The following is a 14,983-nucleotide window of genomic DNA, read 5'->3' on the forward strand; positions in this document are numbered from 1 at the left end:
TAGAGGCTTACGTATGCAATGAGGTGTGTATGTTGGTCAGCGCAGAATTTTTTTTTTTTTTTGTTGCTTTAATTTTTAACTCAATATAGTAATATTTCATCAATTATATTAAAGTGGCCAATAACTTTACACGAGCTTCTCGGTTGTTATATTTTAAGCAGAGAATTTGTTTCAATATTTAAATAAACAACCCACCTACAAATGCTTTTTCGTATTTTTTACTATTTTTTAAAGGAGCCCACCTTCAATTATTATCTTTTGCTCGGCAAAACCAACAAGAGTGCCCACCTTCAATTATTAAGTAGTAGTTGGGGGGATAATTTTCCACCGCAAAGAAAGGTGGAGGACAGGTGACGTGGTTGTTTGAAACTGACCGTTTGGTTCAGGGTTAATTAGAGTTTAGATGAGGCGCAGATCGAAATCTATCAACCATAGACACGTAAATAAGAATAGCATAAAAAAGGATCTGGATTCTCTTCGGTCTATCTAATGGACGGAGGGTCCAATTCAACCAGCTTTTGAGTCTTTTTTTCCAGATTCAATATGATAATCGGGGCCGTCCACCTTTTTTAAACTCATAGACAACATAAACCACTCCAATAATCACATGGATCGAAGATGGTTTGATATAATTTCGAGACACATTTACCTTGAAAACAAAAGATTGCGACGCACCACCCGTGGGCTTGCCCCAGGGGAAGGCCCTTGCCTAGCATTGGGTAGGGTTCAACTCCTCTTCAGGGCTGATACCGTGATTTACGTGCTGGGTCGGGGTGATGATTTGCTTTGGGTCGTCCGGCGGTTTACTCTCTATGGGTGGGTCTAATTAATGGCTCCCCTGTGAGGTGATTCCCTCGTCAGCAAAAAAAAAAGATTGTGGCACTCGAGTGAAACTTCTCCGATTAACTTAACTTCTGACATGGTTGATATTCTCAACAAGTTCTAAAAAGTTTGAGATTCATATTTTCCATCTATTTCAAAGGTTTTAGATGTTTCTTCAAAAAAAACCAAGATCAATCATCAATGTGCCTAAATTGGATACAGACGTCAAACACGCATTCACACTCTCAGTCCATCGTTGAGTACCAGAATCGGTAAGTTAAAAAACTCCATGTAGCGTAGCTGGAAGGTTCACCTGGAAGCCTTGTTCAGCATGTCTCGTGCTCAGGTGAGATTATACCATTGCATTGAGTAAGAATACGAACAAGAATGACCAACCTAGAGGCAAATATGTGCTTAGTTTTTGTTAATAACCGGGTATCCGGACCAGTCTGCGTATACTTTAATTGATCCCGAGACTCTGAAATTAACAACTAGGCAAACCACCAATGACCCAAGGTTTGGAATATTTGGCTCTCGTGAAATTCGACCTTACGACCTCTTCAGGTTGTGCCTTAGGTAGTTGTCTTGCAAATATGTACTCATGATGGCCACCAAAAGGACTGCAGAAACTGGAGCAGATATCTAGAATGGAGACTAAGAACATGTATCAATATATGCACCAGTGCAACATAATACTCCACTATTGACATTACTATCTGAAAGGTTGGTGACCATATCACACATCAAGAATTGAGAACTTTAAGTATTAACACCACAAGGACTACACTTCTATATCATATGTCACAGTTTCAGCCACTTTGGTTTAACAGATTTTTTGTTGGTAGGCTTTTGCTCAGGGAGAGCAGGGGAGGAGGGACTAGCCATTACGGGATCCAGGGCAGCTTCGGCTGGTTGCACTTGTTCAGCATTGAATTCCAAACCTTTCAAAGACAAGACATCCTCTCGAAGGAATGGACCTGATACAGTATCATTACCTGGAAAGGTGGGGAAAGAACATAGAACGAGATTAAGGACTAATCATAGATCCCCATGCAAAATTTAATTCATCTTTTTTCGATATACTGAGAATCAAAGATGAATGCAAGAAAAAAATCAAGGCCTTCACCATGTGAAGTAATTCAATCTTTTTATTGCAGAAGGCATTACAGAGCAACTACTGAAACACCGTAAATACTACTTGAAGTAAAAACTAAGATCTTTGTCCCTCAAGCAAAATAAGTTGGTCTTCATATATCTTTACATTTTCTGTCACTGTCATTTTAAAAACCTCTACAGGATGCATCTTTTAGGAATGTAGTCAAAATGTCAGGATGGATTTTCTGAAAATTTCAGCTAAAAGCCGAAACAGTGACATGCACTATTGCTAGAAAGCTAGGGGTCAGTCTACTCTCGACAATGCTGGTCATACATGCCATTGCAATACTTAACCCACTTCAAAAATGCATCAAAGTCAAACAACTATGAAGCAATTTTGTCAAGGAGAAATATCGAAAACCCAAGTTGATCCAGATCAACTTCAAGGCCATAAGGATTGTGAAGGTTGAAAGAAGAACATTCAACAACAACAACAGAAGAACATTGTAAGGCAATAAAGTAAAAAACAAACAAAAGTTAGAACTATGTACTAACCTCTCGGTAAGTCATAAGAGAAATACACAGTGGCACCAGGAACAAAGCCGGCAGAGTAAAAATCCTGTGACGTGTCTTTTACTTGCTTCTTTGGAGGAGTAGTATCTGAACAATTCCAGTATTTGAGACGTGGATGTACAGTAGTATAACGAAAAAGGTCTGAGAAAACTAACAATACTTACAAACATAAAACGGTAGTTCTGGTTCAGCAACTACTTTCTTAAGAAGATCAACTAAGCTTTGGATGGCCTCTGATGGATGAAATGTGGCCTCTAATGTATAATTATCTGGGAAACGAACCCTAATCACAGCCTGCATGGTGCACTATGAGCAGATGAAACTCCATGTGACAACTGACATTAAACTCTCATCATATTTTCCAGAGGTCAATAACTTATTGTGGATAAAGTGTAAAACTAGTTATGAAAAAATAGAGTAAAACAAATCAGAAGGATCTAAAAACATACCTTAGTTATTCTTGATCTGCGAGCAGCCACTTCCGCTTCTCGGAATTTTCTGGTCTTCAAGAATTTATCTGCTCATAATTGCAGTTGATACCATTAAGAAGAGTAGCGAACAGTTACGCTCTCATACATGGATTCATAGAACCCAAGAGGGTTTTAGTCATTGCATTATCCTCATTAGTAATTTCTACCCCAGGGAAAAAAAAAATCGCTCAATGAGTAAGAATAAAAACTGAATGTTGATTATTTTTTCCAGATGCACTTGGCAAGGTTATGCACAGGTTGCCCTAATGACCTCATGTTTATCGTTAGAAAGGCATTTCTATTGATTGTTAAAGTTTGCCCTGCCCCTGTCTAATAGAAGCTCCAAATTTTGTAAATGGGCCGTGCGGACCTCTTACTCCATGCCAATTGGTTTTTTAGTGAGATGTTTAAAATTATATCATAGCTTAGCTTCGGGAGGCTTATTGTGGAATATCATAGTAATTTGGTTCCGGTTAATCCTGCCATAGGTGCACTTTTTTTGTATCTTAGACTTTTAAAAACTCTAGTCCTTCGGTCAATTGGGGGTCACACGTTAGGAAGAATTAGGGCTGTCCACACCATTGTAATAGCACCTCCAAGTTATCAAACGAGACATACAAGCCCCTCCTCCCATTGTCAACTAGTTTGAGTGAGATGCTTCAGTAGAGATAGCAACGTGTTTCATTTGCAAAATACACAATAAACACCCAAATGCCACTTCAGCGGAAAGGAAAACTTTTCTCAATCATTTGTTCAAATGTATACTCCGTATATTCTAGTCATACATATTACCTTCCTTCCTGGTGCCCAAAATTCGATAGTAATCCTCCGGAGTGAAATCATAGAAGTCATCTGGATCCTCTGCCAACCAAATCCAGTCATTCATTTTACTATGGCACTCCAAGAAATATTTAAATTGTGAAGAGGACAATGGCATTTATATTAACTGGTCATACCGCTACTGGACGCATCATTGGGCGTTGGAGAAGCAATTGAAGTTTCAAACACGCGGATTTCTCGTCCGAATATTTGTTTCGCAGCTTCAAGCTTTGCCTGAAATCACCAAAGAAAAGTTACATAGTACCAAAGCACCAGCATAAACCAGTAACCATATGAAACAAGCCTAGGAAAAGTTGACACATTACAAAGATGCATATTAGAGGCAGCCCCAGTCAAAGACTACAAGTTTGAACCAGCCACAAATTTTTTTTTTTTGAAAAGATCCAGCCACAATTCAAACACACAAGAACAACACAACCAACAAGTTCACTAGCGAGCAGTGTCACCAACGACCAAGTGCAATAAGCAACATCGTAAAGATCGTTTTTACAGTCACTATCTAGTGTTCATCCCATCATGACAACAAACAAACAGCAATAGCCCATGGTAATAACAAACAAATATCATAAAGATGGTACAATTGCGTTATATAGTTCTTTCCCACAACATTCAAGGTCCGGTACATTGCTTACCCCCTAAAAGCCATTGCTTCAGCCTACAATACCAAAGGGGCCATACATACAGTTCTTCCCCATGTGGTTAACCCATCATTGCAGCTACCAAGATAAGGCTACAACCACAACCTCTCACCTTGAAACGCGGAATCCTACAATAATCAATCTAATCCAATACCCAATTTTATATGCCTAAAATGAAGAAACTATTTAGACTCCAAAATGATCCGCTCCTGCGGTAATTCATGTGCATAATGTCGTGGAAAATCTTGGAATTCAGCACCGGGGGACTGCTGGGATCTTAACTCCAATCTTGTGCAGTGTAACAATTTCTCTCATCAATGTAAAGCTTTCGGCCAACCTCCAAACATTCGTGTTCATATTAGCTATACAACTCGGATTCTTGTTCATTATCTTCAACCAAACCAACAGTTTTATGAAAGGTTATCCCAACAAGAAGCAAAAAGAAACCAAATTGGTTCATCAATAAAAAGGCCACGTCCATTAATCCAACTAACAAGCAATAACAGCACAGGCAAATTACTCAAAGGCAACTTGTAAGGAGAAAAACCAAACCCAATTCGACCCTCCAATGACCCAAAAAAGAAAGAAAGAAGAACCCCCATATTCAATACAGGAGAAATCGAGATGAAAAGAAATCAAGAAAACCTTAGCTAGTTCTGATTCCATGGGGTCAATCGAGGTAAGCCGCCTCCTCTTCAGAATTGCTGAAGAATCGACTGTCATGGGTGAATTCAAAGCAATCCCAAGATTCCAATCGCTCTCTCTCTCTCTCTCTCTGTGATTGAATTCGTATCGTCTTCTTAACTTCCACGGCAATACTGCTGGGTTTGCTTTTTAAAGCTTCTGGTTTGTGAGTATTTTTTATTTTTTGGAATTTGGAGTTCTACGCGCTATGTACTCCATCATCCAATTACTAGTTACTTTCTTGTTTCCTAATCCGTGCGGCCTGTGCAAGTAGTATTTCCTAATGTAATTTACTCCAATTCCTTATAACTATTTGGAACAACTTTTAGAACGCTCTAGAGCTGCAAATATAATTTGGTTGTGTTTAGTTGAGAGTTTAGTTTAGTTTTGTTTTGTTTTGATAGTGGGTGGAGAGAGAAATAGAGTAATGATTGAAGATAGGGGTAATGATTGGAGAGAGACAGAGAGAGATGTGAAAGTAATAATTGAAAAAATAGGGTAATGATTGGAGAAATAAGTAGGGTAATGATTGAAAAACAAAACTAAAATGACAAACGAACAAAGCTAAATGGTTACTTTTTTCTATGGGAAAGGTTTGTTAAAAAGGTCGGAATTTCGAACCCAACTGGTTAACCCGACACAATTCGAACTTAGAGCATTTAAATAATGGAAATAATCAAAATGCCACGTCACCATTTGATTATTCATTTAGTTCATAATTAAACTTAACAATCTCTACCTTCACATTGGTTATTTTTGCATCCATAACCAAACCCCCCCCCCACACAATACATAATGCACATATGTCCAATCGCAAATGAGTTCCAATCACACACCCGACCATACCAAATTATTCGTCTCAGTGAGACGATTCCAATGTGGGGTGTTTTTGAGTTTTTGGTTATTGGTAAAAGTTGTTAAGGCCCCGTTCTAGAAACCTTTTTAAAAAATAAGCAATTTATTTCACATTTTCAAACTCAAAAGTAATATCAATATAAATGAAAAATAATATTTCAAATTTTTTTGCATCGTATAAAAGATTCCATTAAGATCTTTCAAACAAGATCCATATTGCATATTTCTATATTTCAATAAACTCATAATTTTTTAGCTTGAAATTGCCTTCTTAAAAAATAAGGACTTTTTTTTTAGTTCCGGAACGGAGCCTAAGAGCATCCACATTGTAATAAACAAATTTGTATGGATAAGCAAACTTAGCAACAATGCTAAAAAAATACCTCACATTGTAATAATCAAAATTACAAATCTTTTAGCAAATAACCAAATTCCACCAATTTCATAACTAAACTTAATAACTTTTACTAGTAACCAAAACTCAATCACCAAACCCAATAACCAAATTCAAAACTAAAAAATTAAAAAACACCTCGCATTAGAATCGTCTCATCGAGACGAATAATTTGGTGTGGTAGGGTGCGTGATTGGAACTCGTTTGCAATTGGACATAGGTGCATTGCGTATTGTGGGGGGAGGGGTTTATAGGGATACAAAAATAACCAATGTGGAGGTCAAGTTTGTTAAGTTTGATTATAAACTAAATGGATAATCAAATGCTGACGTGACACATTTTGATTATCGATTTTGATTATTCCCACTGCGGATGCTCTAAGTTTGGTTATGAAATTGGTGAAATTTGGTTATTTGCTAAAAGACTTGTAATTTTGCTTATTACAATGTGGGGTGTTTTTTAAGCATTGTTGTTAAATTTGCTTATTATAATGGAAATGCTCTTAGAGGGATGAAAGTTAATTACTCCCTCCGTCCCTTTTTTAGAATTCAGTATTTTATTTTGGGCTGTCCCTTAATAAGTGTCCATTTTGTAAAGTTGGTGCATTGTCTATTTTGTCCCTAAAAATAGATTTCTTTTTGAAAAGTAAGTGAGTAGAAATGTAATGATGATGGGTAAGTAGGAAAAGTGAAGGAAAAAATTGATGTGAAAGGTATAATGATGATGTCTTTTTAATAAATTGGAGTTACGAAATAGAACATTTAAAAAAGGACGTAAGAAGTACTACTTTTGGACACAAACCGACAACATGAAAATTAAAACGGACAGAGATATGTGAACTCACATAACTCGAGAAAGACAATAATAACTGCATATTTATTGACACAACATGATTCAGGAACCTCCAATCTATATTTATATAAGGGTTTTGTTAATATGTGCCCCTAAGGCACATGTTAAGGCACTTGTTAGAGTTCTATAAATGAAGCCAACTAATCCCACTAGTATAGGAAATAGTGACAGTAATTGTAATATTGGGCAAAGTGAAAAACTTGTTCGATGAGACAAAAATACCCTTTACTTTCTACTGCCCTTTCAACTTTCCTACTAAGCTTTTCAACTCTCACGGGCAATTGCAGAGTGCAACGAGAAGCTATTTTATTGTGTTTGATTTTTATTATTGGACAAATACATAAATATCGTACTTAATTCATTAATTGTATGATGAGTGAGTAAAGATAGCAATTTTTTAACACTTGCCACTGTATCTTTCACTACCAAATTCTAATAACTCCTTCCTCTAATCTCCTCTTGGTAGATTTTTTTTGAACTGAGTTTCTTCAAGAATGGTTCTCCTTTTTTTATTCGGTGTATTTGAGTCCCTTCAATGATCCTCCACTTTATCGACGTGCCTTTTATCAAGGTGAGTTCACGCTTATTTTGGGTATTTTCGTTATTCTTTTTGAATTTTCATTGAATTCGCGTTTTATTTTTTAGATTAACCATCCGTCTCGAGATGAGTCTGAAAAGTAAAAAATTATGACAAAAAAGGTTAACTAAAAAAGACAAAATTGTATTTTTTGCTTACAATGTTGTCCTATATGAAAATTTTCAACTTATGTCCAAACGTTGAGAACAATGATTTAATTCAAAAATGACGATGAAAATCTGAACAAAAATGACAAAAAATAATTTTTAATAAAAAAATTACGAAAAATAAGTTTTCATCGAGCAAAGTAATTGAATGTATCTCTTGTATCTTGATAAGAAGTGAAAAATGAAAAAAAAACCAATTGTTCCCACCCACAGGTGTTCGATCGGGCTATTGTTGTCTAATGAATTATAGAGGGAAAAAAACATTTAAAGGAAAAAAACTGAAGGGAGGGCAGTAGAAAGTAAAGGATATTTTTGTCTCATTAAACAAGTTTTTCACTTTGCCCAATATTACAATTACTGTCACTATTTTCTATACTAGTGGGGTTAGTTGGCTTCATTTATAAAGCCCTAACTAGTGCCTTAACATGTGCCTTAGGGGCACATATTAACAAAACCCTTTATATAATATGAAAGAGAAGTTTTTGAACTTATACATGTTAGTGTCAAGTCAAGAAATATGACACATTTAAATTTATACGTGCTTTATACACGAAAGCCATGGCACGACTCGAACATATATGATATATTCTTGTGAAACAAAATGAATTTGTGTCCAAATTTGTATCCGAATGTTTTTTTGCAAAACATTATTGAAACATCAAACTTAGGAATGGACAGTCCCTGAGAAGCCATTTTCATAATAGTTATACAATAAATTTTTGGCAACTGAATTTTTGCATTTTCGGATTCTCATTTTTTCATTTAGGGTGTTTGGCATTTCATTTTGAGAATGGATTTTGAGTTTTTGGGTTTAGAAGCAAAAAATCAAAATCAGGTCTAGGGGAGTTTTCGGATTATTGACTTTTCCCATTTTGTAGTCAATTACCAAAATACCCATGTTCCTCTCTCCATTTCACCAGTTTTGCCCCTCCCTCCTCTTATCCTATTCCCTTATCTGTTCACACACACCAGACGGCACACACACCCGGAGAGAGAGAGAGACTTCAATAATAAACATATTCTAAACTATTGAATAATAAATTAAAATAATAAAAAAACGCAAGTGGCATGTTTACACCTGTTAGACAAAGGGCAATATGGTAAAAATGCAACCCATAATTTATTTTCAACAATCATCTACCAAACATTACTATAATTTCAAAATGCATCCGCACAAATCTCCCAAACATTCTACCATACTCAAAATACATTCTGGTCATAATTCAAAAAACCAAAAAGCTGAAAATGAAAAGCTAAAAAGTAGACTCCCAAACACCCCTACTAGAGTGCTTGTTAATAATGACCAGCTTCATGCTTCTTTTTGGTTCCATGTGGCCTTGATCAAAAAAATAAACAACAGGTAAAATTAGCGAAAAAAACTACTCCCTCCATCCTGATTTGTTAATTCATTTTGGGAGTTGTGCAAAAGTTGTGCCACTTTTTCATTTGATTGTTCTCCTCTTAATATATAATATTTTATTTATGTAATTTTGAAAACTTTTTATAGTAGAGTTAATTGAGATGTATCAAGCAAAATTCTTATTTAATATCAAATAGAATATTACTAATAAAAAGTATAATCAATTAAAGATCCGGTTAGGATAAAATGAGAGACCAACAAATGGGATCGCAATGAGCATTTTGAGAGATCGATCTCAATGCCACTAGTTTGGGCCCAATTAAAGCAATGGCAAAGCATCATATGAATTGGACCTATAAAAAATTAATAGCACGTGAGTGGGGAAATCCTAAAACCAAAAGACCTTTTCAGATTTGATGGTTACCAGATGACTACCATTATACCAAACTCTAAGGCGTTTAGAGCATGCCTCGTTCTAGATTTTTGGTGAATTTTTAGAGTAAATATATTGAAATAGCAATTCCATTGTCCCATATAACATCGATCTTTAGTGAATTTTTTTGCCTTCTACTATGTTACTGTCTTTACTAGTGTTTGCCCGTGCCTACGGCACTACCTACCATTTGATGGCATTTTTGTAATATATTTGTAAGGGTGTGAGTGTTTTCTTAAGAGAGTTGGAAAGCATAACTTAACACTTAGATCAAATGAATCTCAACCATTGGATCAACTGTCTTGTGTGGAGGCCCACCTTTGTGTTTTATTAGGTAGATGACAAAATTACCTACTAATAATGACTTTTCTTAGATTTTGGGTTTTTTTTTCTTGTTTTGTCATTAATTAAATTTTTTTTGCGTTTGTAAATTTTGGCCTTAACTTTTGTGGATTATTGATTCGTCTTGTCAAGACGAATTGACAAAAGTAAAAAATTAAACCCAAAAATTTCTTGCACATACAAAAAAAGTTCAAATATTTTAGCGGAAGTCTAGGTAAGGTCAGATTAAAGTTTCTTGCACATACAAAAAATCATGGACAGTTTTTTTTTTTTTTTCCCTTGAACTGAAATCATGAAGAACAGAGGATCTGAAACACATGACGGGACACGAGTGGTTCAAACGAGTCACGCACGCACAAAACGACAAGCTCTAATTCGGGCAATATGGTCTTCAGTGTTCTCCAACACACACAATAAAACCCTCACGTTAGTGACAAATTCGAACTTCCCCAGAAAATAGGCTCCATACAAGCCCGTCTGCATCCACCCAATTAAGAGTCATCATCCGGTTGAATATACTCCTATTTTTAAAATTCAGAATGTACGAATAAATTTACGTACAACTCAATTAATTCTTAGAGAATCGAATCTCAGCAGCCATTAACATACCAGACTTAAAATCAAGGCAAAGTCCCATATAAACGGGTCCTCTGGCATAGTATTTTTTATTTTTTAATTACGAAAAAAGGTGGGAGGGGGCGACCAGTTTAGTAACCCCCTTAAGCGTGACCATAAGGGCTCTCTATCTGCTGTGAAATATCCGGTTCGAGCCATAACTATTTTCCGTAAGGACAGACTGTCACCATAGCACCACCTAGATACAGGATGACAAGGGAACAAATCCCATATTCCCTTGCCACTGACAAGACTCGAACCCGAGTCTTACCTGAGAATGAAGAAAGCTTTTGCCATCCGGACTACCACCGATGGTGGTAGTTGGCATAGTTGTCCCCCCAAAAAATCTCTCTGTTTTCCGCTTCATTTTCTCTGTTTTTATTGCTAACTCAACGTTTCGCCGCGTCCTTCTGCCACCGCTGTCCTGTTCACGTTTACAAACTTTTTCTCCCCATTTTCTCTTCTACCTCTCTTGTGTCCTTGCAGTCGTATATGGACATTGCAAGATCAAGGCCTTTGTGTGGAACTTCGGCTGTGTGCTGTGGTAATTCGGACAGATTGAGCAGTGGCTGGGGGGAGAAAATTGCAAGTTTTAGGACCAAAAGAGTTGATTTTCTTACTGATGAAAGGAGAAGGGGTGAGGGGAAAAAGTTGTTATTGAGGTGCTGCTGCGGCGGCGGAGGTGGCGGTGGCGGTGGTGGGAGGGTTTTCCCGGCAGAGGAAAACGAAAAGTTTGTCAAGATGATGAGGGAGGCTCAGTCAATGCCTTTTTAACAGATTTGCCGCATTTTGACCGTGTTATCTTCCAATTGAACCTTTACCCAGGTGTCCAAAACACATTCTTAATTTATTTATATATTTTTTTTAACGTTTAAGGTCGCTACAGGATTTTTATTCAGTCATGACAAAACTAGTGTATTTTATTTTTACTGAAAACTTATTGAGCTTGATTTATTTTTCTTTCTTGAGTTAACTATTTACTTACACATAAATTTAAGTAAATTTTTTTTTTATTTAACCTCGTGCATAATCTTTTGCTAGAATGCTCATTGGAAGTACTGAAATTTTTTTAAGAACAAACACTGCATTTATTAGTGCAATATTGTTGATTTTAGTTATTAAAAGTTCATTAAAACATTACGGTTTTTTTTTTATCCGCATTAAAACATTACGTTTGCTGTCGCGGATGTAGCCGTTAAGCAGTGAGCATTTTCAGTGGCGCTAGAAGATGAGAGAGAAAAGAGATAATTTTGGGAAATAAATCTTTGAAATAATATGTTAGATCATATTTGTCCAATTATATTATTGTTGTCACTTTGAGCTTCCAAAGTTTAAATCTCCAAAGATTTGGCTAATTGGTTGTGAAAAAGCAATAAGTGCTCATCAACGAGATCACAGGTTTTATTCTTACGGAAGCCAAACATTCTGAACTTTAAGACCACTGGGATTTATGTCCGGTTGTTACCTTTAGAGCCCCAAAATTAGTCGAGATTCTCGCAAGCTGATCCGGACATCCTATTATTAAAAAAAAGTTTAAATTCATAGAGTGTCACCAACGGGAAGCTAAGCTTCTAGGCACAAAATTCTCTCCTCCAATGAGGAGCCATTTTGGGAGTCAAAAATGGCTTGACCATTTCTTGCAAGAGTTGTCCACATCTATAAAACTTCAAGGCCAAAAGATAATTTCTTATTTTATTCTAAATTGTCAACAAAAAAAAAAAAAAAAAACCGTGTATCATTGTCCACATCTATCAAATATACTATGCTGGATTAAATTTAACAGAATATCTCTAAAAGCTACCATAACAAATACTATTAATATGATTACGGCATCAATGCTCCTCTGTCATTTACCGACATCACTCGATTATGAGATGACTTAAATAAAATCATCATAAAAAGATAGAATAGACAGTGTTATGTCTAAGTATAAAGTATTCCACTACTACTATATATGTACGACATGTTTAACTTTTTCTTACCTTAATTTTTTAGGGTGCCTACATTATTTTAATTACTCAATAGTAATGACCAAATGTCACCATAGTAGCACAATCTATATCAAATAAAGAGAGAAAATTATCCTGGAAACTGCATTTAAATTCTACGAAAGATAATTTTATATATAAATATAACGATTATGTTCGCTTTGGATCCCTTAAAATCCAAACTAAACAAAGCCAACAAGCTTTATCATATTACCATCAAACTAAGACAAATGACGAAAAAGAAAAAAGAAGAAAGAAATAACATAGAGCGCTTAAGAAGAAAATAGTACTTTGGTAATCTCAAGGAGCTTGGTCAGGTGGGCATTAGAGACAACAAATAAGTGTTTGTTATGCATGTGGTCGCCTGTTTGAATCCACGGATGTCAAACATTCCAAACCTTTGGGCCATTGGAGAGTTTGTTTGATCGTAAACTTCATGACTCACAGGATCAAAAAAAAAAACTTCATGACTCACAATTAATCAAGGTGCGTGATCCGGTTATCTGTACTTTGGTCATATTTTTCTACGGTTGGGGAAGCATGCATGCAGAAAATTATGTTAATGGAGCTGATCATCTTAGGGAGTACAGTAATATTGCTTTCGGCCTTGTCTCAGGAAGTTTTACTCTAGGTAGGATCTACAAAGAAAGGAATAAAAAAAGTTGCACATTGTCAATGTGTAACGATCCGGATTTTTGCCCTATTTTTTTTTTCATAAAGAAATTGTTTTTAATCAAATAGTCTATAGTAATCGATTAATTATTTAAAAAGTGTTATTAATAATAAAATTAATTCTTTTCCTTAATAGATATATACAAATATAATTATAATTCTTTTTCTTAATAGATTTATACAAATATAAATATCTTAATTATCTTAGTTTTATTTTTTTTCAATTTGCATGCACACTCCTTCCGTCTCTCCCTCTCCTACTCTGTCTCTACTTCCTCCTTAACCCTAAAACCAAGCCAAATTAACTTTTCAATTTGCAGACTTCTGATGTCGGCCGTAGGATCATGATTTCAATGGTCCGGATCTGCTGATGGTTTATGATCAGTCACAATTAACTTTTCCCCGGAAAAATTTCATTAAAATTTGGACCATTGAAATCACGATCCAATGGCTACCAGCGACTTCCGCATTTAACCAAAATAAGGACGCCCTTATTAGAAGTGCCCTGTTGTAGAATAAAGGAGAACATGGGAGAAGGTTTTATAACATCATACAAAGTTCTAGAAGTTGGAGAACCTAGCGAGTTTTGAAGGAAGCTCGAATGATCCTAGAGAATGGAAAAGATTCCATTGCATGCTAGATTTATTCGGGGAATTTAGAACCTTGTGGAATAGAAAAATCGAAATTTACGAGGAGCTTTTGAATGGAAAATGGTAGTCATTGGATCATGGCAATTGTAGTTATCCATTTGAGAAGGTGGAGGCTTTTTTGAGGGAGAAGGCGTTATTTGTGAGTTTGTTTTTGGAAGTTTTTCCGGGAGTGCACTTAGAGTATGTTAAGAATCCCTGTGGATAGACAATGACTCTTAGTCTTAGGGAGTCATGAAGAAACTCTTAAAGCGGAGAGAACCCAAATGGAGAGTAATACAATTTGTGTGAAGTTTGAGATGTATGTGTTCTGGTGTGAGTTTTGGCTTATGTAATTCTTAAGTGTTTGGAGTGAACCAATTTATTGTATGTGAGCAACGTATATAATAAATACATACATACATATATACATATATATACATACATATACATAGGGGCCTTCTAATAAGGTCGCCCTAATAGGAGTAAAATGTAGACTTGTGATCTCAGCCGTTGGATCGTGTTTTCAATGGTCTGGAAATGGTTTATGACCATCAGCAGATCCGGACCATTGAAAACACAATCCAACGGCTACAGGCGATGTCCGCATTTAATTGGAAGGGCCGTGTACATATACATATATTCATATACATTGGACACAAGTTTTGCGTGGGATCTTCACACAAATGATATGAGCCGTTCAATTTATTTAAAACATGTTTTTAAGAGCTCTTGTAAAAAATTTACTCATTCGGATAGTTGTAAGGGCTTGATCGGTTCATTTAGTTGATTTTGATAGGATAAAATTGAATGAGCCGATCAAGCCCTTACTGATATCCGAATGAGTTAATTTTCTTGGACCCCTTAAATACATGTTTCAAACAAATTGAATGGCTCCAATTATTCGCGTGGGGCTTCGATTAGTTTTGTGTCAAATGTTGTGTCTCTTGAACCGGCCCCTGTATGTATAGGTAGATACA

At 35.9% G+C, this 14,983-nt stretch overlaps 1 protein-coding gene across 1 annotated transcript; it reads right to left on the reverse strand.

Annotated features, from left to right (window-relative positions):
* Window positions 1–1,470: 1,470 nt before the first annotated feature.
* LOC131304886 (plant UBX domain-containing protein 1) lies at window positions 1,471–5,404 on the reverse strand. Its single transcript, XM_058332344.1, has 7 exons — window positions 5,084–5,404; window positions 3,917–4,013; window positions 3,753–3,821; window positions 2,940–3,007; window positions 2,655–2,784; window positions 2,473–2,577; window positions 1,471–1,817 (listed from the first exon to the last, which is right to left on the reverse strand). The coding sequence occupies exons 1-7, from the start codon at window positions 5,159–5,161 to the stop codon at window positions 1,624–1,626; spliced, it is 741 nt and encodes a 246-aa protein (XP_058188327.1). The 5' UTR covers window positions 5,162–5,404; the 3' UTR covers window positions 1,471–1,623.
* Between the last annotated feature and the right edge of the window lie 9,579 nt (window positions 5,405–14,983).

Source organism: Rhododendron vialii, chromosome 10a, assembly GCF_030253575.1.
Source record: "Rhododendron vialii isolate Sample 1 chromosome 10a, ASM3025357v1".
Classification (NCBI taxonomy): domain Eukaryota; kingdom Viridiplantae; phylum Streptophyta; class Magnoliopsida; order Ericales; family Ericaceae; genus Rhododendron; species Rhododendron vialii.